The 24,627-nt window shown below is 31.8% G+C and overlaps 2 protein-coding genes across 2 annotated transcripts; one reads left to right on the top strand and one right to left on the bottom strand.

Annotated features, from left to right (window-relative positions):
- Positions 1-1,518: 1,518 nt before the first annotated feature.
- LOC119828174 (transcription factor Sox-8-like) lies at positions 1,519-17,269 on the bottom strand. Its single transcript, XM_038350273.1, has 3 exons — positions 17,163-17,269; positions 6,299-6,445; positions 1,519-2,068 (listed from the first exon to the last, which is right to left on the bottom strand). Exons 1-3 carry the CDS (start codon positions 17,267-17,269, stop codon positions 1,675-1,677), a joined length of 648 nt encoding a protein of 215 aa, XP_038206201.1. The 3' UTR covers positions 1,519-1,674.
- Positions 17,270-21,602: 4,333 nt separating this feature from the next.
- LOC119828303 (lariat debranching enzyme) lies at positions 21,603-24,433 on the top strand. Its single transcript, XM_038350424.1, has 5 exons — positions 21,603-21,973; positions 22,064-22,230; positions 22,506-22,731; positions 22,952-23,281; positions 23,630-24,433. Exons 1-5 carry the CDS (start codon positions 21,777-21,779, stop codon positions 24,195-24,197), a joined length of 1,488 nt encoding a protein of 495 aa, XP_038206352.1. The 5' UTR covers positions 21,603-21,776; the 3' UTR covers positions 24,198-24,433.
- The last annotated feature ends 194 nt before the right edge of the window (positions 24,434-24,627 follow it).

Below are 24,627 nucleotides of genomic sequence, written 5' to 3'. Positions count from 1 at the left end.
CCTATGTAGTACCTAATGTTTTAAAGCCTTCCTCAATTAATGGACTATCACATATTCACTGAAATAATTTTTCAAATCGGACCAGTAGTTACTGAGATCAGCGCGTTCAACCAAACATACAAACAAACAAACAAACTCTTTCTCAACTCAGCTTTATAGTACTAGTATAAATTGAAAATAAGTAAATGTAAAAGCTTTTTGTATGTTTTTATGTATAAATTTCCATTCAGAATCTACATCATATTAGCCATCAAATTATGATGATATATTATAAACGTTGAGACAAATCGACATATATTCTCGCATATCATAATTGCACAAACCGATACGTTTATTAGCCTCATTAGCGTCAGTTGCGAAAATACAAGATAATGTAAGATAAGATGACAAGGGAGGCTCTGTGGCGGGCGGGCGCGACCCGGCCGGAAGCGGAGCGATCGTTCAGGGGTCGCAGTATCATCGAGGCCATAGAGTATAGACCATGATATGCTTGATATCTTTATTATGAAATTAAGGTCGTACTCAGAATACGAGGAAATCAAGAAAAAACATTAGCTACTAGAATCTTAATTCCATTATATCACCTATGTCAAGGTTTTAATAAAATATATCTTATGAATATAATATCTATATATGTAGAGTTTCTTTACTGATTTTTATAGAGCTAAATTTATTGAAGGTTTTTATAACATAAAATACTTCATGTTCTTTCGTCGAATTGCCTGCTCTAACTTTATTTTGTTAATCCTTGATGTCTAGTGATTTATTTTAGAATGGGTTTGAAAATAACATACAAAAAATTTACTTACAGATTCATTAAAATATTTTTAAGATTCATTAAATTATTATTTGAATTTCAATGATAAGACCATGAAGATTGCCTCGAATCTTCTCATCGGGTTACATTTAATTGAATTAATACATTGAAATTTAATTCACGCTTAAATATTTATTAAAAATAATAACAACAACTTAATTATCACTATTTAATCACAATAACAACTTACGACCGAGTAACTTATAATAAATTTACCTATACGCTAACATATATTGCCTATAAACTCTACAATTGTATACTTTGGAAATTGATGGAATAACCTAAGTTATCTATTAGCTTTGTATCTATTTCTAATTATCGAAAAAATATAGATAAAATTACAATACTTATATTATAGAATAGACATATACTTACAACTACTTATTTACATGTATTATTGAAGTTTGTAATATCGTAAATGTTCTAACTTCTACCGGTTCGGTATTTATAGAAGAAAAAAAGGTATTTCCTGAATATTCTTATTATTTTTTATACATTTATTGTTGTGTTTCTTATTAATTTGTGCAAGATTGAAACTAGAATTAGTATAAATTTAGAAAAATACCCTCTTTCACTAGACTTATAATATATCTGTAGTTATTAATTTATTACCTATCAATTCGAAAAAGCTTATCAAATAAGAACGTATTATTATCATTAATAGGATCATAGTTTAAATATTTGTTTATGATTAACTGCACGTGCGCTACTACGCACAAGATCAAAACCCATGTGTTGATATGATATTTACAAAAAACCATAAGCACTAGACGTCCATGTGTCGTGATGTGACCTATTTTTTAAACATTTCTAGGAGATAACATGAACTGTTGGTTATGTTCTGTCGGTGCATTTTATTAAGGATGGCCTGGGTAGTGTTGCCAATCCGTGCACGGCGGGTGTAAGTGTGAAGGTACGGGGGTGTAGAGCGAAGGGACGTGGTGGGACAGGCTGTGAGGATAGCGAGGCTGCATTTCGTGGTACTCCGGAATCGGTGTCGGCTTTAGATACTGATCTAATTCGGCGCCATCTGGAGGGCCGTCCGCTAATAATGCACCGTCTACTTCGATTCGTGAGAAATCTATTTGAGATCTATCTGGCGATATTTCTCGCTTCAGCCGCGTTGCGGATGTCGGCGGTGGTTTCCGACGTCGAGGCTGATATTTGTATTCGGGATGATCCTTTTTGTGTTTGTTCCGCAACTTCTCGGCTTCCTTTATAAACGGCATCTTTTCCTCTTCGCTAAGACTTCTGGAAATTTGAAAAATGAATAGAGATTTTATATTTTTGATTGCAAAATTGACCAGAAATCAAATGTGAAATGTGATGGATTGATTATAAAATACACATAAAAAGATTATTATGTACAAATAAAATGTTTTTGTTAATTACAATAATAATTACAATAATAATTCAACTATGGTGATTGTTTTTCTTTTATAGACACTGTACTGAACTTTAAATAAGTATAAGTAGTCAAGTTTTTAATCGAATGAATTTCTTCAGACGAACAATCATTACAAGTGATCAATTGCAATCACTAAAAGTGAGTCTTGGCCTCCGGCAATGCCTCCATTTGACTCTACCCAGAGCTTTAACTGTTTCACTTTCCCTATATATCAGTATTTATTTTGTAAAGTATGTTTTTGTATATGATATAGGTACTCGTATAGGTAGCTCGACGGTATAGGTATTTTATGAAAGAGAACTATTATTTGGATTTACCACAGATAACATATACTCGATTCTGAATGAACTGAATACTATACAAGTATTGATTAGAAAATATATTGTCTACCTACATACAGAATAAATAAGTAAAATTACCCAGTTGATTATAAAGTAGCGAGTATTGTATGTTATTTATTATTGTTATAAGAGACTACATTTCGTTATTTTAAATTATGGTTGGTTGTATCATAAAGTGTATTTTCAAGAGAAAAGAATTATGAAGTGGTTGGATCAGCGGCTCCAGATAAGACTGAACATTACCAGATGCCGTCGGCGCCGGCCGGTCAGCGCGAGCGCTTCGTGAACCCTGCCGTTGGTACTTTTTTATCCGACTGTGCAAAGGAGGATAAGGTTTTTGAGTGTATGTTCGTACGATGTGGCTTTAAGAAGCGTTACCGGTTTGAGCTTTATCTATCTCTAAGCTATATCCAAAAATGTCTAAGAAATTATTTAGTTTTAAGTTTATGTGGTAGTTATTATAGGATCTGTTGCGTAACCGATTCAATAGATTTTAACTTGTTATGGCGACATGTAGTCCAATCTTATTGGTTTCACCTCGGAATCAAGATAATCAGCTGTAAGCTCTTTAAAATATTTATTTTTTTACTATCCTTAAGTTTGTGTTGTGTGGACGCGATTTGTTGATAAGTAATGAAAAAGAGCCCAGGAAATCGATTGTAAGGACATTTTTTACAAATACTTCGTTTGTTGCGTTAAATTTAAGCTGTTGTGTCTATTATAAATAAAGGGTATAAATCCAGTTCAAAAAAATCCGTTTTGTGATAGAGAGCAGTGAGTTTGCCGTCTTTCACCTATCATACGGTATAATTCAAGTTCAAACTGTATTCTCGGTCAAAACCACGCCTGAGAAACCCAGATGATTATTGAAGATATAAAGCTAATATCAAATATGTAACATTTTTCCATTACACCATTTTTTTTCATGGTCAAATCAAGTCACGTCCACGCTATCGTCATATTTTGAGACAGGTTTTTAGATTTTAAAATAAACGTTTATACCTACGAGTTCAGAGCAAATTATTCTTGTATTTCAAGTTGAATTCCGAACTTACAATGACTAAGTTGAAATGATTATTTTTGCATTTCAAAATTATGAAAAACTAGACGCTCGTTCCTCCGTCCGGATATCAAGATTCCTGTCTTATCCCGAGGGAGCATTTAATCGTAATAAAAAGTATCCTATCACTTAAGTCAGCAGTATGCCAAATTTCATCAAAATCCGTTCAGTAGTTTCAGTGTGATTGGCGGTAAAATATCCAAACAAACAAACTGTCACATTAATAATATTAGTGTGATGACGAACATTTTTATCATTCCAGAAACCTACATATATATAAAGTTTCTTTATTCGGTATTGTTTATATTATCTACGCGGACGTCAATAATTGTTAAGACAAATCAAAATACTATATTATATAATACCTAATTAAAAAAATATATTAATATTTCAATCACTAGTTTATTTTCATGAAAACTATCATGGACGTAGGTAATATACTTATCTATGCTCGAGTTTGCTATTTCCATCGAGTGAAATATCAGAATAAAAATTATTTAGCTATGCTATTCCACTATTTCCATTCAGGTATATTTTTTATATGAATGTGCCATCAACATCCACAAGATTCACATCCATATAAGAAACATTCTTTTTCATTAGCTAGAAGTACGAGTAGGTAGAATCACTACATAGTGTAAAACAAAGTCGCTTTCTCTTTCCCCATGTCCCTTTGTATGCTTAAATCTTTAAAACTACGAAACGGAATTTGATGTGGTTTTTTTTAATAGATAGAGTGATTCAAGAGGATGGTTTATAAGTAATAACAATATCCAGTATATAGTGGAGAAATACTGTTATTTTTGATGTTTTAAATGTGATATCGTTAACTATCAATATTCTTCCGCTTACATTGCAATCGCAGGCTGAACCCTACGAGATTTATCAAAATAATGTATTAATTATTTGTATACATTAAAAGGTCTACAGAAAGCTCCGCGATGGTATATGTCTATCTTTTATGGGTAACCCACAGCAACATTTTTTTGTCATTTACTTTTTACGACAAATTATGGCTAATTTTCGAACCAATTTTAACCAATACAGCATTAATTATAATCTAATTAAATAGCTTAAATACATTGTTGATTTAATATAATATATCTATATGGTCCATTACACAAAAGGATTTAAAAAATATTTTCGAAGATATTACAGATTTTAAAATTGCGGGACGTAGCGCTTGCGGCTATATTGTAAAATTATTGTTAGGTATTGTTTAATTTTATTATCTTTTATTTTATTAGGTTGTGTTTCATAGACATCAAATTTAATGTATAATTAAAACTACAGACATATTATCTAAATGTCAATCAAAAAATAAATAACTTGTACATTTATTGATTAACGGAAAAATTTTATATTTCCTACACATTATTATTTAAATATATTTGGTTATGGCTTTTGTAAGCATTTCAATGCGCATTCGTTGACAGTTATAGAAATATCTGATCAATCAATCAATGATCAAAACTGAGCAATCAGTTTTTTCAATATATAAAGCCTTTCTTTGACCCGATCCGCGAAGATAGTCAGTCATATAGCGCGTCATAACAATGACTGCGCGGGTGGTCGATGACAAATAAGTGGATTCCGTTTTTGGTGTATCTAAACAGGTTAAAAGTTATATTTGATATGCGAAAATTGGTTGAGAAATCGAAAAAAAACTTAAAGCGAGTGAAAAGTTAAAATGTTCGTGTAAGCACTGCATGTAATTTAAGAATGTACCTACCCGCCATCGTTTTGTTTAACGATTCAAGAAAAGAAAGAAACGCTTCGAATTGAGAACTTTCCATAATTTTTAACTGAAAAATTGAATTTCCTTTATACCATTAATCATTATTTGTAATTAGTCTGTATTTTTAATTGTTCTCTATGTTAGACTGTGTATTTTCACTAGTAGGATTAATATAGCATCTAAAAAACTTGTTTCATTACATTGATTGAATTTAAAAACGATTACTCTCTTTCTATCTTTTGAGCAAATTAACTTTAGCTTTGTACTTCACCTATAGGTTACGCTTACAACTTACGCTTCAATTATTTTTCTAACTATAGGTACCATATTTTTTCCATTCCTTTTTAAATTTCCACGGCCAATTTCAATTTCTAATGAGCTTCGTTTCATATTTGGCCAGGGCTATGACTATCAACTTCGACTTGGAACGATATCGAAATTTCAAACAGTTATAGATTTTATCTACGAAGTTAGCGGTGATAGCATTTTAATGAGTAAACAATCGATGCACGTTTCACGGTTGGACGCCGCACGCCTTTGCCGCGTACCTTTCCATCTTGGTTTGCAGATTCCATTTTTAAAGCACCACTTTTTTATTCTTTTTCGAACCAGCTTTGTTTGCCCTTTCTCTATGGTTTTGACAAAAACAATTGAGTAATTTATATTTGTTGTAAATATGTTAACTAGTATTTTTAAAAATTAAATTAATATTTTATATCTATAAATTCTAGGTACTATTTTATATGATTGGTACTATCACGTTTTATATTTGGCATGTACTTACACTTCGTTGGTTTTAATTAAGATGACTATAAAGTCGAGGAAAGATTTTTAGTTATCTGTTGGCGTTTTACTACACCTATTTAACTTAATGCAACATTCCCTCTTTACCGTTATTCTTAAGAAAGATAAAAGACAGATATGAGATACTAACTTCCACATGGATCCAAGTGATTTGCTGAGTTCTGCGTTATGTAGGGATGGACGTTGCTCCGACAGTCGCTTGCGCATCGCTTGCGCGAATACCATGAAGGCGTTCATTGGTCGCTTCACATGCGGCCTTCTGATGCATCCTCCACCTCTGTAATAAATTACTATCGTTAATTAAACTGATTTCTGCTAATATTATAAACACGGAATTGTGCTTGTTTGTTTATTCGTTTGCTTTTCTTCCCGTCCCTGCGTAGTGCATTTATGTTACTATTTTTAGGACTGGAGGTAGTTAGGAAGCTATAGTGAGACTTCTTACCGCAGTGAAACGTCTTATTCACGAGGGCGAAGCTGCAGGTGGAAAACTAGTTTTATCATACATTAAATTATTTGTCACTTTAATTATTTATTATGTAACACAGTTTCTTGGTGAATAGTTTTTAATTCCTTTATTCCTACACGTTATATTCCGAAGCACGATAAACACATTAGTTCTTCTAATAGTTTCTGCGCTTGATGTGAAGTACAACAAAGAGTTATTTGGCCTCACTCTAAAACACAAAATTCACTTGTTTGCTATAGTTTTTGGCGGAGATAACATTTGTCGACATTTTGCAGAATAGTATCACCACTTTTAACACATTTACACAACTATTATGTGATATTATCAAAAGTATTTGAACAAATAATAATAATAGTTTAAAAAAACTAAAAAACACGCTTTTATCATATTTTGCAAATTGAAAAATGGAATAATTTTATCAAATTAGTGTATTGTCATCGGTCCTCAATAAATCTACAAAGTTTGAACGAAATCTGGCCGTTTAAAGTGGGTCAAAATCGCGCCCAAAGAAGTCGGTTACAAACAAACAAACATACAAACATACAGGTGAAGCTAATAAAAAGCGTGTAAAAATCCGGACTCCTTATTGTCTTATTATGACAGCTGACGTCTCTTTATGATCATATCCAAACTAATACTATATTTCAGTGGTCCCTACTATATTATTATATGTGCGAAAGTAACTCTGTTCTGTCTCTTTTTCACACTTAAACTACAGATCCGATCTAATTTGAAATTTGCTATAAAGATAGGTACTGACCCAAAAAAGAATCTGAGACACTAAATAAAAGTTAAGAAAAGGGAACTAACCGGCGTAAAACCCCGGAATTATTTATATATTTATACCTTTAACTATGCTTTCGAAGCCGCGGACGAAAAGATGTATTTCAATATTTCTTGTTTTTGTGTGTATATTTATTCCATGTTTGACCAAAATGTTAATAATTTTAAATTTAATTTTGAATTTATAAAGTTTTATTATTATTTAATTACATAAGTAGGGAGCATACACATAATAAGGATTATGATAACATATTACTGTTCTATGGTCATATTCTTAAGGGAGAAACCAATTAGATAGGAAAGGTGATTTCTGTGAATAAACCAAAATGAATATGAAAGTATCATATTTAAATAGCATGTAATATAGTATATGATAAACAGAATGTATTTAAAACTATAAGTTCTCCACTTATACATATTCCATTTCTCTTTAATGTAACGCGTGCTGCTCTTAAATCAAAACCTAATGTTTCTAATAAAAAAATCTTTGAGGGCCTCACATCGACAACAAGTCGGATGCGATTCAGACCGTCCGTCGATAATTACAAACAAACTGAAAACATCAAGTGACGACCATAAACAAAATAAATTACGAGTACCCCTTTTATGTACCTCCGCGTCACGTAAACACACCAGCCTGTAAACTCGTAAGCGCTCCAAGTGGTTGGCCTCACGTCATTTTACGCTCGTAAAATGAGAGTATTTTATTACTTTTTTATTTTCTAGTGCCGTTCGGGTTTCCTCGCGATCCCGGCTTTGACGATAAATTATAATTTTTTCAAACGCTGACACGTTACTAAAAGTCGATCGATTTCTAACGGATCACGGGAACCAATGGAAGCAAAATAATTAACTATTGCTTCGGCGAAACATCAGCGGCTTCCTTGTTTATTAGTGAAAACGAGCTCTACTGGGAATCATGAAATTTTATGATATTAGGCGATACGAATTATAGAAATGTTTAAGATGGAATACGCGCTGAGTAGATAGGTTTGATGTCGAATCAGTACTAATTGTCTTAAGTGTAAACATAGAGCAAGTATCATTAGTTTTTACAGAGACATCGGACCTACCGCGCGACGACATCTGGTTAGTAACACTTTAGCAATCACAGTCGTCACAAAATATACACACTACTAACTCAAGCTATAACGACTCTACATAATGTTATTATTATTACGTATAAAACTATTTAATTGAACGCAGTATCCATTAATAATTTCTATCTAAAAAATAATTTCTTTCTTGATTTCGATGTTTTAAATCATTTAAAAGTATATTGATTACGCGCGCTTGAACGAGAAGAAGGCTTATAAGAATTATTTATTTTATTCAAACGTCATTATTTTGAAACTCAATCTTTCCAACACTTTAAAATTTTAATAATGTATTGGAACGAATATTTTTGAGAACCAAAACTGTACTAAAACATGATTTCTCTATTGAACGTTAATTACAAATGGTTTAAACCCATTACTGTACGTCTTGACAAAAAGTTTTATAGCCGGGAATAGTGATTTACAACTTAGGATTTCACGGTCGTATAATATATAAGTAGTCGTAGATGTAAAACATGTTCTAGTGCCAACATGTGGGATAAAAAGGCAATTGGGGGCACGTGTACGTTAATATATTAGGAGTACCAGAAGGCTTGTATAAATCAGGAACTAACAATAGTCATTTATGACTCTATTATGTTTTTGCGTTTCAAAATCACAATGATATACAGATTTTACTACTGTCGAAACTCAATTCATCAAATAAGCTAATGGTAGGTACGTTTCGAATATTTTGATGTTTTCATAACATTCACAAGACACCAAAGATTTTAAGACATCAGGTTATTCACATTTACAAAGCAAAACAAACCTCTTATTAGCTTTGCAAGAATAATAAATATCAAAAGAATTAAAATAACAACATTTGTAATGTTAATACTAATATTTTCTAACTATAAAAAAGAAACTAAAACAAAATTCATCAATTATTTTGAAAACATAACATATTTTATATATGTAATATACTGCTGTGGAAAATCTGTTAAAATAAATGTTAATGTTGACGAAAGTTGTCATGCATTTATCCAGAAGCTTGCAAATGTTATATTGATACGCGTGCAACTTGACTTCATTACAACACTATAAACATATGGTTACAATGAAATATAACCCGTACCATAATTTATAGACTTAGTTGTAGAACGTGTCAAAATTTGGGACCGATATCGATGTTATTGTTTAGGTAGGCCAAGAAATTTGAGCCTCGCTTGTAAAAACAATCTACTACCTACATTACCTACGCGTGAAACAGTTTGCTTTTGTTATTACTAATTTATATATATTTTTAGTGTCTATTTATTTTTAATTTTTTATTATGATTTAATAAATTATACCTAGTTACTTTGTGATCCTCGATGCTTGGCGATAAGTTTTTGTCCACCCGTCATTTTGAAGAAAACAGGCGTGAGTAGGTACACAGTAATAAGGCAGTTCGAGCTGCTTATATATTTTGAAGATAGATCTTGAAAAGAAGTTGTAAATTCAATATTAAAGTATTATTGTTACTTGAAGTGAAATATATTGACACTTCAAATTTGTTGTTTTGAATCATATTTATTTACATTAAGAAATTCATATTTTAGTACCATAAACATCACCGTCAGTTCGATTAAATTTGAAAAAATCTTAAAAAAAAATCCACAAGAGTTGTAGTGAAAATGGTTTATGGATAATATCTATCAGTAATTACCTACTAGTATATTATTAGTATAATTATTTTATACATACGTAGAGGAACCTTTAATTAGAGAATGATATCGCAATTATGGCTTTGTATTTAGAGCATATTAATGCCCTAGGAGGCCGTTGGCTGAGGAAGTCATAAAGAATACAGATAGCTGTCATCTGTGACGATCCCGCCCACACTATTTCTGCTACGAGCGAAGCACCAGCGATACGTTGCCTTAGTGTAACATAAATTTGCGAAAGGAACATTATGATGGACAGTTTGGTGTAACTATAGCGGTTTAAGAGCTTTACGCTTGCAACTCAAAAAGCAAAGCTACCATAAGTGGTATTTAATATAAACATACTACTTAAATACGCCCCTAATATTTTTGCAACAAGTATAACGATTGATGTATTTGTTATGAATACAAAGTTCTATGTATGCCTGCGTTTCAAACTTTTGCTTTAAGTAGAAAACAAATCGAAACACATATTTATAATAATATAAATTTATGATTTATACCAATGACAACAATGTATTAGTTGCTTCCTACTTAATGTAGAGTTCGGTAACACACCAGATGTTGTTTCTGTCACCGAGTCCTGAAATCGTCTAAACATCCCCTACGGCCAGTTATCTTTACAGTCGATTTGACGGCCATAAAACAATTAATGGCGCTGTAAAACATGACAGTAGCGGTTTACAACCATTTGAACACTCGACTCGACTTCTTTATCGTACAGATAGGTGCATACTTGACCATAGACACCTGGAATGTCCCCTGGGAATTAGAAAGGGGTCTGTGGAAAGAGTATCGTGTGAAGGTATTTTCCCCTTAATCGTTATCGATTGGGGTTAAATGTTCACACGTGTTGGTATGGATTTACTAGCTCTATTTATTTTATAAATGTTAGTAAATTTACTTTTCCATATAGCATCGAGAATCGTTGTTAAATAATTTAATTTCTTAATCAAATTAACTCACTTTATTTAGTTACGATTACAATATTTTTATAAATATATTAGTTTATAATCGTCATCTTGTAGCTATATTTCAAATATAGTACATCACATTTATCCTTTATATATATGTTGCTACATACAATGCATTTTATACGCTGAGGTTAACAAAAAAGTACCTAAGTTTATATAAGTAAGGCAGTTATGATAATTACTAATTATGATATTTACATACTGATTGTAGGGCAACATAATTAAGACTGTTTAATATAAAACATAATTGATTTAGGGTGATTGTTAAATAACTCTAATTTAAACTATTAAACTCTCGAAATCCATAGAAACAGAAGTATTTATATTTCTCTATCGGACTTCCCATGAAATAAACCATAACCACGGGAGCTATGACGATGATTTGTTTAGTACGTACTATGAACGATACGAAACGTATCGCGAATAACGTTTAGCGAGTGCTCTACCAAATAAGTAGGTATGCGGTAACGAAGACTGTACAGCGTACGTGCTAACAGTGCGCATTACCGACAGTCCGCTAACCACACACACGCCGCCGCGCGCTACTAGATTACACTCTGTCAATATTTGAAACTCTGGCTCTCTAAAACCCAAGTTTTATTCAATGCAACAAATTAGGCAAGTACATAGATCGCTTTGTTTGTCGGCAAGTCGAGATGCACAAGACAATAAAGTCCCGCATTACACAACGATCGATTTATATAAGTTTAATTTTCAATACTTGTCTAAATACAGGTCTAATTTTATCGATTACACATGAGTACAAATAGCACGAAAGGTACATGTGATTTTATTACAATTTGCTGTTGAGTGGAAATGTTTTCAGGAATATTTAAGTAAATAGATAATAAATATCCTTAGACTTAGACTTAGAGTTTAGACATTAACAAATTGTAGAACAAACTTGGTGCGCACGTTTTACTAACTTGATATTTCAAGTGAGCTTCAATTTTTATTATGTTTCTGAATCTCTACATAATTTTTACCTGAAGGTGTGTAGTTGAGTTACGAGTCCTTCAACGTTATCACATTTTGAAGGTATTGCAATACCGTTGCGAATGCGGATGTCTGTCAGTTAATGTCATGTGTAACAGAACGGCGTACACAAACAGGGTGCTAGGGCCGGAGGTCGCGGCGGCACCTGTGTACGTGTTTGCGCCCCCACTTACAGGGTAGGCTCCAATCGCCGCGCAAACCAGCCGTGTTTACTAACACCGGTGTGGGCGAGGAAATCTTAATCTAGTGGAGTGCTTTGTTTTTCATATTAATGACTCAAGCTAGGGAGAAATGTTTGGAATTTAATTGTTGACTTTCGTTTGTTCTGGGCAAGATCCATTAATGCTCGTATATTTATATAAAGTAAAAAAAAGGATGCTGAAATGTACCGTTACAAATAAGTTCGATGTAAGAACTTGAAGCTATGAAATAAATGAACATGAATCATAAATGTCGTTGATTATCTTTTATCCGTTTAAACTATAATAAATTCAGAACATAATTTTACAAGATGTTCTACCTTAATTTTTAATCAATCCTAAGCCTTGATATTGTTAATAATATTATGAGGGATCGTAAGGGGAGTCCGTGAGGTAGATAAGAACCCTACAATGGGAATGTTTGCACAAGGAGCGCTATCGCCCCGCGCGGAAACAAATCCAAGCGAAACAGGAAGATGATAAACATTCGAGCTCACCCTAACAACCTACTAAAGAACTTTATAATATCATGCAGTTCTATCAAATATTATGGTACAGTTTAAAAATAATAAAACAATAATGCTACTACTAATAAAACTGTCAACAATTACAAAACTATCATCCAACTTATAACCAGTAGTTATATATTTATTAGATTTTTCATTAAAAAAAATTTAAATTTAGATTTCAAACAAATTTATACGTAGATGGCAATATAAATTAATATTGTTTCAATTCGCTATAGGATCCTACACTTCCATGGTCCAAAGCAATATGCGTTTGGCTCGTTTAAAATAACCTCTACAAGACTTCAGCGACCGCTCATCAGCATATCGATACGAAATTAATGAACAAGGAGCTGATAAGAGATAACAGAGGCTATTCAATTAGAGGCGGTAGATCAAGTGTCGTTTTTATGAAGACCGCCTCGGGTCACCTAACGTTGTACCTCCTATATCATAAGCTGTCATCACTACGAAATACATCTGTGTGTACTAATTACGTTATAATTTCTGAGCATTCGTCGTATCGTAATTATGACAAGCTGTATTCATATCTATACAGGGCTTTTTGTGGGATGTTTATGATTGAGTTGGCAAGGTAAAACATTTGTTTTCTCATTATTTTGATAAAGTTTGTAAGACATGCATTAAGTGGATTATCAATTGCAATATCTTTTTAAATGACATACCTGCATCGCAACTCGATTTCTATCTTTTTTTTGGTGATTCTCGATGCCAGCCAAAGGGGCTACTACATCTTAGCACGGACAATACACTTTCTGTGATTGAAACTGACTATATCTACTTTTTGTAGTCTGGTCCTAATCAACCATCAATAATTTTAATTTTAGTTTTAATTCAGATAATTTGTTATTTAATACTTTTACTATTTGGTAAGTATAAGCTCTGGATCATTCGTGTAAGCAGATATTTTTACGTTGTATAGAATTGTGAAGCGTAGATAATTTTTCATTTTAGTATTGTATTGGATTTATTTGCGAGAATTAACAATAAAACGGTGTATTATGAAAATGATTAAAATTTCAACGGACATTACAATAATATTGCTTATCATATTGTGGCAATTCTCTGTAGAGTATATAAAGCTAATTCTCAGAAACTCCTCCCACTCTTATCAAGAGTTACTTACATAGGTATGGGCAATGCTGGTAAATAAATTATTTGTACGTATTTAATTATTAATATTATTTGTTTTATGTACAAAATATGAAAATTATTATGTATTACAGTATGTCTTGAACATATCATTAAACGTTTCATATATTTTTAAATAAACAATATATACTCGTATAGCATATCTATAAAATATAAAAGAAAGACATAAAATAGTTACACCACATAAACATTTTTAATTACTGAAGACTGAATGGACTACAAAGAGGACTATGTAATGATTTTTCTGTTAGTTGAATTAGTCTATGTCCGTTTCGCCTTGCCCGTGGCACCTATATAAAAGCCTATGTCTCTTAGTAAAAATACAGCTTTCTAATGAGGCTAGAATTCCCGTAGTCCATGTTTTTGTTTGTTACCTAGTCCCGTAGCTTTTGTGCGGTAATATTACAATTCGATTTTTTAAATTATTTTTTCGTGTCAATCCGGGCGAAGCAAGAACTTTTGCATAATTAAAATTAGAAATGTAGTTTGCAATAATATAAGAAGTTCGTATCCATGTCCACACGAACCCTTGTCTTTTCCTCTATTCCAGTGAACAATCCTGACTTTATTCTTAGCTTTCTTTATAAAAACTGCAAACCATTTCTAGAGACCTTTTGATTGTTTTTCATCAGGCGAACATAAAAATGAATCTCTTATATTAAAAACTAAGTACGAATGTAAATATTTGATGCAGTAGGTTACCTACTTCCTAGGAAATTCATTAGGGACTATTAGGCAAATGTATTTATTTATGAACTATATTATAATGATTAGACTATGTTTTAAATTTTTTGATGATCCACAACTGTCTTGTTGAATTGTTTAGCACTTGAAAAAACAATATTAATTAAGTATGGATTCGATTCTAATCATAGGAAAACCGTAGAATTAAACAATGTAGTCAAAAATAATAATTATTTTTAACAAAACTGCCTTCAGATTTTCAGAACTAGACAACATTTTAATGGGACCACACGAAAGGTGCCTTTCGTATTGTCCCATTGGTGGATTTGAAATAAAAATAGGAATCACTAAAGTTACTTCAACCAATCGAGTTCTGAGATAGCACACGAAAATAATGTCGAATTTTAACCTCCTCTTTATTTGAAGTTCATTGAAAAGAATAATATAATATCAGTCTACAACAGTTAATCGGATGACCATATGAAAAAAATACAAACAAAATTATTTTATTTTACATTTACTTTGATTCATTGAAACATGACAGCATGAATTTTAAAACTTGAATCATTATTTTAAAAATACTATGTGTCTTTGTTAAAGATATCATGTTAATTAGTTTTGAATGATGATGTGATGTGATGATATTTTAAGTAAAAAATTAATTGGCAATCCCGTTGTTTTTTTTTATTAATTAATATATTAACCGGCATATTAACCGGCATCGTTCATCAAAATATTGTCGGTGGATTTGTCTTTTTTGGTAAATAAAATCATAGCCATCAAACAAACAAACGAAAAATCATGTCTTTTCTCATTATAATACACAGTTAACTTAAAGATAGAGAAGAATGGTATAAAATAAAAATATATTTTAATTTTCTAGCATAATTATACATTTTTACGTTTGTAAAACAACCCCCGCCTAATATCATCATAAAATTGTGATATTGTTTTTCTCTTTTCTTATAATAATTATTCCATTGTCATAAATTGTGTTATAAAGCGTCGTACTTTAATCATTTGTTGAGCAACAGTTGATAAAAAATGTTGCTGAAATTGTCGTAATTGTCGCGCCTCGTCCGCGAATATTTCAACTCTGAAATACGCGATGTATATGTTGATTCAATTTTCTTGTAATACCTATTTACCATAGAATCGAGGCTTGATTTTTAAACTTATTTTTTCATATTATTATATAAAGGGTTATGGTTTGTTGGGAAATAACCTCAATAAGCAGGTAGTAATATTTAGAGTAGGTATCAAAATAGCAAGTCTATCTGGATAATCTACTTGAACTATCTGGATTCCTACTTGAAAAATCAATATCAATTGGCCTTGCGAAATTTAAGCTGTGATAACATTTTAAACTTCCAGTACTAAAGATACTTAAACGCAACAAAGTAAGAGAGCGAATATGTGCGATGGATCTACGTATATTTAAATGTTAACGAAGTAGGCGCCAGCTCATATTGACTACATACAAATTAAAGCTGACGTTTTTATTGAAGGTTGCTTTAGAAATTCATATTTTGTTTTTGTTATTAAAAGTTTTAAATTAGAACATAATCTAAGTATATTAAAATATCCGATTACTCTTTTTTTCCAACATAAATCATGGATTATGTGTTATAAATACTGTACCCAATTATGAGCTTTTCTTGACAAATTCATTTCTTTCAAATTTAAGTGGCATAATATATTTTGTTTACAATCAGCGTATGTTTCGCAAAAAATAAGACTGACATATCAATTGATGTTCGTATAATAGTATAATATAAAACCAAATAAAACTTTAATAGCCCGAAGAAATGTGTAATGTTCGTTTGCACTGTATTGTGCTTGAGACGTCAGCCACTTGAGATCCCGCCCTTAGCCGGGAACGAGCTTAAATTAAAAGCTTTGACGCGAAACAAATGCGAATGCGGACTTTCTAGATAAATTTATTATCCTACAGTTTCAAATGACGCGTTCTAATTATAGAACCAAACATTATTTATTTTTCCAATTATTTACTATTTTTAGAATAACTCTAGAAAAGCTTTTACGTCATAAGCGATAATATTTCAATGAGATAAACATTATTTTTACATCAGGCTTTACTTGACATTCATAGGCCAAAGTGTGTACACTATTTTTGGAATTTCGAGTACCTTTTTTAGTTCTAAGGACAACATCACAATAATTACGATTGTTGATGTAATAACTTGTTATGATGAAATTCTTTTTTAATAATTAATAAAAGCTTAGTGTAGGTTAATCATGTACAACTTTGATTTCAATTTAAATCATTAAACTGCATTACATCGAAAAATAGTATGAATCAAATGTGGTGTTCTATGGAAAATCTATCTTTAATGAAAAATTATAATTGTGCCGAATTTATGATAACTCTTTATCTACTCGTAATAACAGACAGCGCTATAACAATCCCACCTGAGCTCTAAAATGCACCAAATCACTTACTTATTAGGCTGAGGCACTATGGTTTCATAATTGAACGACTGCAACAGTTTGCCGACCGCTTCGTTGATCTCCAACTTGTCGGCTGGCTCCTCGGGTGCCCAACTCATCATCGCGAACGCAAACCTTGGAGCGCGGGGACGCGTGCGGTCGACTCGCGCGCAATCACTATAAAGAGCCCCTTATGCTCCGTGGATACGTATAAAAGCTCCGAGCGATAGCTTCGGCGTGTTTACTGTATTGAATTGTTTTTGAGTTATGGCCATTGGAATTCTTTCGTTTTGTTGTGGATGATATCATGTGATATATTACATATTATGTATGACATCTACTAATTGTGCTTGATAAGAGGTTTTAATTTATTTTATTGCGTTATAGTGGAGTGTATATTTTTAAATTTAAATAAATGTTATATTTAATTTTGTAAGGTTTATGGAGGTGAGCGTATTTTTACATTACTGTTGGTTTTGTGTATATTAATCTTTTGTTATTCATATTTTCAAATAAATTTTTATAGACATATTCCATATATACATATTCCATGAGTCCATATAACAATTGAAATCAACAGAAACAATACTTTTTTTTAATCAGTCTTTAGTAGATGGTAGTGATAAACATGTGGTTATTTATAGAGTTTTCCAAGTTTTCCTGTAAGCTGCGTAGTGGGCGTTACTGGCCGGTGATTAGCACCGCCTCGCGTCGCCATTGGCGCGCTGGCCGCTCTGACGTCACAGCTCTGCGCGCACGCATCTCCATTACCTATAATGTGACACTGATTTCAACACATTCGAAAACGTGAAACGAATTTGGAATATGTTTTTATATTGAGTTGAAGGATGAATTTTAACTCGTAAGACAGATATCAATTACTAGGTAGGTACTACAGCAACGAGGGGATTTATGCCTTAACTGCATTAAAAAAGCTTGCGTAAATTATTTATTTGGTGATTATTCTTATCAACTCTGATATTAATAATGAATGCTTAGTCTGACTAAGCACCACATATAAAATACTGAGTTATGATTTAAATATGGGCTTTCTTATATTAGGTCTAAGATCTTAAGGTTCCGTACATGACGAAATGCGTGGTAGCGATGAAAATCTTACTTTTATATAGTAAGATTAGATAGGGTCATAATTTATTTCAACTTAAAAATACTTTATTCAAGTTGCCTTTGGATTCTCTTGGTCTTGGGATTAACCGAATTAGTCCGTATTATTGAAACATTGAAAAAACAGTATATCTAAAAGAATGTATATTTTGATTAGGTTAAATTGTTACTAGCTTAATAGTAATTGAAATTTTAAACTGAGTCAGATAGATCGACTTCAGTGAAGAAATAAGCTTTGGTAGATACTTCATAGAGCAATACCCATTTGTAAAATTTATAACCGCTAGGTAAAGCTTTATCTATTATTTTTTTATCAAGCGTTGAATCAGTTAAAAAAAAATAAGTTAAGTAAAAAATTGACGGTAAATATGTTTTTTTATAGTAACTGTGATTATTTATAGTTTCTTTTCTAAAAATTATTTTGAACTTTAAATAGGTACGTAAAATTATAAGAAAATAAATATAGGTAGTACATAATAAAAAATATAACAAAAAAGCTTTAAAATAAGGAGATATCGTTATCATACTATAATAAATTATAATTAATTACAATAACTCTGCTTTATATTGAACTATGTAGGTACACAAAGGAGGCTCCGCGAAATTTTTCGACTTTGTAATACGAATGCAGTTTTTTGACTATAAGAATTTTAATTTTATCATACCTTGATATTTTTATTCCTCCTAAATAAATATATAATGCGTAACCGCAATTCTTAGGCTGGCGCTAGGTGCAGATTTTCTAATGTGGATTTAAAATGATGATTGGTTTGATAATAACACCTGACATGAATACCTTCTAAATATTACGCGCCTAAAGACTCAAACCTCAAGGTAATATAGATGATTTCTCAGTTAAATATAAACAAGTACCTAATAAAACATTAAGTCATTCTGGCTAAAATAAAAAGCAAAACGTTCCAAGTCTATCCACCTATTACTGCTTTCTACTAGCTGTACTACTAAACAACAAGTGTTAAAATTTGCCAGCAGGTAGTATAATAGAAGGTAGTAATAATAGTTTAAAAAGCAAGAAAATCACGCATTTATGATAGAATCAACTAGATTGTCTCACTTGATCTTATACAGGGTATACGTAAGGGAATTATTTTAATCCTGGCGACCCTAATAATAAGATAAACTCAGAATAAGATAAATTAATTAATTATTGTATCGTCATGGTCACCGATTTTTGATAAGTAAGTACATTTAATAAGTTAGTTTAAAGTGCTAAAGCTAATAAAAGTGTGTTAAATATAATATAATAAGGTTATTTATCATTCTGCTAAGTATTTAACATAGTAATTTTTTTCCTATTTACTTAATAAATTAGACTATGAAATCCGGCTCTTTATCTATAGTATCCAAGTCTTTAAAGGAGATACCTACTCGTTTTTACGTTTATCGTAAATGATTGAAATTAAGTCACGGAATGAGATTTTCATTTTTGAAACTAGTTTCACCTGCTCGTGCTGTTTCCTACTGGCCCGGCGATGTGACCCACATAATCGAGCTATTCTTAGCAGTTTTAAGAACTTCCTTTTTATTTTGTCTTAGGGTCGAACAGGACATCTCTAAGGATCTCCAATTCGATTATTTACGTTATTTTACTGTATGGAAAATTGTATTCTGTTGTTTGTTCTTCTTTCCATTTAGTCAATTGGACGATAACCACTAATTCCTATTATGTTGTGACTCTATATAACCATATGAAAAAGTAAATAATACTCTATTTTAGTAGAAAAGTTTGAGAGATTATTTTAAATATTGGTTGAGACATTTTTAAGTTAAATCGAAACAAACAAGCAACAAAAGGAAATATTCTCTGAATGAACTTAAAATTCAAAATGTCTGTGTATATAGCTACGCAAAATACTTCACATAGGTCCGTATTTAGTACCTTCAGAAATCATAAAGGTGATAGGTATTGCACATACAGAAGGTAAGTACATCAAAATACGTTAAGTATTCATTTTCCGAGCATTGTTTGCTTAGTGTACACTCACAAATTAGCTGCTTTTTATTAAAACTTCCATTTGCTCAATTAGAATGGTCTAATTTTGTGCCCAATACACGCTAGAAACCGCTAATTGAGTTGTCAAGGATGTGAGTACCACACGTATTCTGTTTTCAACATAAGAATCAATACCTCAGACTAAGCCTAAGATTGATTGCGTAATAAAGTATTTAGGAATAACGTAAATAATATACTTAATAATAAATTACAGGGACAGTTGCTAAATCTTTATCAAGCACAAGTCCAATAATGCATGGAGTACTGCTCTCATCTTTGGGATGGTTTCTACAAGTACCAGCTGCAGACGCTTGAGGCGATAGAGACGCGCGCCAAGAGGTTCCTTAACGACGATGATCTGGTAGGCAAAAGACTCCAGACCCTAGCTCATCGCCGCAGACTGGCCAATGTGTATTTATTTTATCAGATACACTTTGGAGAGGGCGTTGCGGAATCACACAATTTATTTCCGCCACCCCCGTTCTTCCATCGATCGTCGAGGCGCACAGACTCTAGACATCGCCATATGGTGGACGTTTCATGCACCTGGACAAAGCTATTCAAGTAACTTCCTTTATTCGGACCGCTGGGGACTGGAATATGCTTCCTGAATCTGTGTGTTAACGGGTGGCTAACTTTCTAGAGAAGCGCGCTCCATCTTAGGCCAATCTCAGCTGAAAAATTATGAAAAATTCGGTAATTTTCGCGACCTTTTTACATTAGACAATGGTAAAATATATAAGTATGTATAACATTATAGTATTCAAGTATAACAGAAACATTAAACCCAAAAATATTTCAAATCAGTATTATTTGAATTAGAAGATTAGATATAAATAGTAAAGTTTTTATTTTGAAAATTTATAAATAAATAAATAAATAACACACTTAAGGGCTTTTTTGCATTTTCATTTAGGATTTATCTACTTTCTAAATTACCTGAAACCTGCCTGAAACCTGCCTGGTACCTCCCTGGATATGTATGGAGGGTAGCGTCTCGGTTTCGTCTGTAGTACATGTATAGCCTATGTCGCTTAGTAGAGATGCAGCTTACTAATGGTGAAATAATTTTTGTAATCGGTCGAGCAGTTTTTGTGTGAAAACAACAAATCTTTCCTATTTATAATATTACGTTACGGATGTCAATGAAATATCATTTTTGTAGTGGATACACATTTTTTATTCGTATTTTATAACAGAAATAATCGTTTTATATTATTAAATGGCAACGTCTTATCTAAAGTACTGAGTCTGCGAGCATGGTGAACGCTTCTATAGTGTTGACAGACAATTTGACATATTTTGTCATACGTCATTAGGTTATTCGCCTCTCTAGACGCATCTGCCGTTTGCTTGTTGTTTATTTCCTATATTCTTGAAAAATATGACTTTAACTGTGATATCGAAACTTTAGTCTATAATAAAATAGTAAGACATACTCAAAATACAATAATCAAACACTTGAATAGTTAAATCAATTAGCTACAATGAAAATCGCTGTGGAAGGTTGTGCTCATGGAGAGCTAGATAAAATATACGAATGTATTGAAACTTTACAAGAAAGGGAAGGTATTAAAATTGATTTATTGATCTGTTGTGGGGATTTTCAAGCCGTCCGTAATAATGGAGATTTACGGGCCATGGCTGTGCCTGAGAAGTACCAAAACATTTGCACTTTTCATAAGTAAGCTATTCAGTTTTCATAAACAATTTTTAAGTTTTAATTTTTCGCCACATAAATAAAGCAACTAATAATAATAATTATCATTTTCAGATATTATAGTGGAGAAAAAGTTGCACCTATACTTACAATTTTTATTGGAGGTAATCATGAAGCATCAAATTATTTACAAGAGTTGCCATTTGGAGGTTGGGTCGCACCGAACATTTACTATTTAGGAAGAGCTGGTGTTATTCAATTTGGAAATTTAAGGCTTGGTGGTATGTAAAATAGAAAAAAAACATGATTTTTTAAAATTGTATCACTTTGTATTAGTAAGTTTCCACAGGAATTTGGTGGACGAGTCAATTTGCATATTCTGTCCAATTTAACTGTATGTCTTGCAGTTGAGAATAATATATAGAGAATATGATAAAAATTAAAAATATGTAAAGTATACTGTTAGATGAAACTGTTTCATGATACAACAAATCTTTAAAGGTTTAGTTTTTGCATATTTACTATTGATTAATAAATAGTTATATTTTTATTGCAGGTATATCAGGAATTTTTAAAGGACATGATTATTTACAAGGCCTTTGGGAAAGTCCACCGTACACAGCAGGATCATTGCGTTCGGTCTACCATATCAGAGCATTAGATGTGTTCAGACTAAGTCAGTTGAAAGATAAAGTCCATGTTATGCTGTCACATGACTGGCCAAGAGGCATCACAGATTATGGTGATAAGAACTTTTTGTTAAAGAGAAAACCATTTTTCAGGTAAGATGTTAGCAGGCGTTATAAATTACATTTATAATAATGGAGGGTTATAGATGAACATGTAAAAATAATGTGTTCTTATACTTTAAAATAAATTTATAAGTAGATACAGTTTAGCTACTCCATGATAATTTTTTGATGTGTATTCAAGCAATGTTAAAAAGAAAATTTAAATGTGAATGTACACAGTTAATTGTAGTAGTAAAAACTAACTTTTCAGAGAAGACATTGAATCCAATCAACTGGGAAGTCCACCTGCAGAAAAACTCTTGCACACATTGAAACCTGATTATTGGTTTGCTGCACATTTGCATTGTCAATTTGCAGCATTGGTTAAGCATGGAAACGGTACTGAAACCAAGTTCTTAGCTCTCGATAAATGTTTACCTAAGAGGAGACATTTACAAGTATTAGATCTGCCCCCTGAATTTGAAGGAGACAAGCAATTAAAATATGATGCAGAGTGGCTGGCTGTTTTGAAGAACACAAATCATCTATTGTCTGTAAAAAATATTGATTCACATTTACCTGGTCCAGGAGGCAATGAACGGTAAGTTAAATGTTTATTAGAAGGTTATAAATTTTATTACAACAGGCTGAAAAATAAATATATCATAAAATAATTAAATAATAAATTTGATTACATTCCCCGTAGGAATATCGGGATAAAAAGTTGCTTATATGCTATTCTAGTTGTCCAGCTATCTACGTACCAATTTTCATTGCAACCGGTTCAGTAGTTTTTGCGTGAAAGAGCAACAAACACACACACATCCTTACAAACTTTCACATTTATAATATTAGTAGGATGTTTTATTGATCAGCCTACTATGTCCTACAAAATATCAATGTTTTAATTTGATTTGAATGAAGGAAATATCATTATGTTAATTTTCAGATATGATTTCACACCTAGTCAAGATGAAAAAGATCTTATTGTACAATTAATGGGAAATTTAGAAATAAGTAATGAGACATTTGTACAAACTGCACCTGTATACAATCCTAACATGCCTAAGGTTCCGCCCAATGAGGCCATAATGAATCCGCAAACTGTTACTTTGTGTGAAAAGCTGGGCATTGATGACCCATTGCAAGTAGTTCTAGCTAGATCTGGCAGAAGTATGAAGCAACCTTTGATTATTCCAACACCAGACAGTATAGTACAAAATACACCCATAAAGTGTTCCAGATTATCACTCCCAGCTCCAGTCACACCAAGTGAAAATGAAGATTTGTCCGAAACAGTTTCAGTTTTATCTCAAAGTAACAGTTTTTTGTCAGAAAGTGGTAACGTTACATCTGACTGCGAAACACCTCCAAAATCAATGAAAAAAGTATTCAAAAGACGTAATTTGGCTATGTACACACCAGACGAAGAAAATGTTAGCAATTCCTCTAGCTCTCTAATGGACTCAGACAGTCCACGATCCAGCAAATTAGCATGTAGAAGTGACACCTTATAGGATTAATGGAAAATAAAATAAATACTAGAAATAACATCTATGAGATGTTACTTTAATAATGAAAGGGAAATAGTAAAATTGGTTTCTATTTTATAATTTTATTGTATTATAAAATATTAGGCACAATTGTTTGCACTTTGTTGCAACATTTTTAGTCTTTTGACAAGATAATAAAATAATTGAATAGCATAATTAAAAGTAATGATATCTAAGTAAAAACTATATATTTTTTCCAATATCTTTTAACTTTTCGCAAGTTTTATTCTTTTCCTAATTATTGTAATATGCTCAATAAATTTTATATTATGTAATGGATTACAGAAAAGGAAAACAATTTTAATTGTCCCAAATAGTGTTTGATAAGCAATTGTGAATATAATGAATTCAATAAATTGCTGCTAGATGCCATTTTTTATAATATTTTTCATGA

The sequence above is a fragment of the Zerene cesonia genome, chromosome 7 (genome assembly GCF_012273895.1).
Source record: "Zerene cesonia ecotype Mississippi chromosome 7, Zerene_cesonia_1.1, whole genome shotgun sequence".
Taxonomy (NCBI): domain Eukaryota; kingdom Metazoa; phylum Arthropoda; class Insecta; order Lepidoptera; family Pieridae; genus Zerene; species Zerene cesonia.
Note: the sequence above shows the minus strand (reverse complement) of the source record. Positions and strands in the feature narration are given on the sequence as shown.

What these genes read in the sequence shown, in the direction of transcription:
- LOC119828174 (XM_038350273.1), bottom strand. Translation starts at nt 17,269, where the DNA reads ATGAGTTGGGCACCCGAGGAGCCAGCCGACAAGTTGGAGATCAACGAA. An exon ending in ATAGTGCCTCAGCCTAATAA is followed by an intron (nt 6,446 to 17,162) that starts GTAAGTGATTTG and finishes AATTTATTACAG; the next exon opens with AGGTGGAGGATGCATCAGAA. An exon ending in TCACTTGGATCCATGTGGAA is followed by an intron (nt 2,069 to 6,298) that starts GTTAGTATCTCA and finishes TCAAATTTCCAG; the next exon opens with AAGTCTTAGCGAAGAGGAAA.
- LOC119828303 (XM_038350424.1), top strand. Translation starts at nt 21,777, where the DNA reads ATGAAAATCGCTGTGGAAGGTTGTGCTCATGGAGAGCTAGATAAAATA. An exon ending in AACATTTGCACTTTTCATAA is followed by an intron (nt 21,974 to 22,063) that starts GTAAGCTATTCA and finishes TATCATTTTCAG; the next exon opens with ATATTATAGTGGAGAAAAAG. An exon ending in TGGAAATTTAAGGCTTGGTG is followed by an intron (nt 22,231 to 22,505) that starts GTATGTAAAATA and finishes TTTTTATTGCAG; the next exon opens with GTATATCAGGAATTTTTAAA.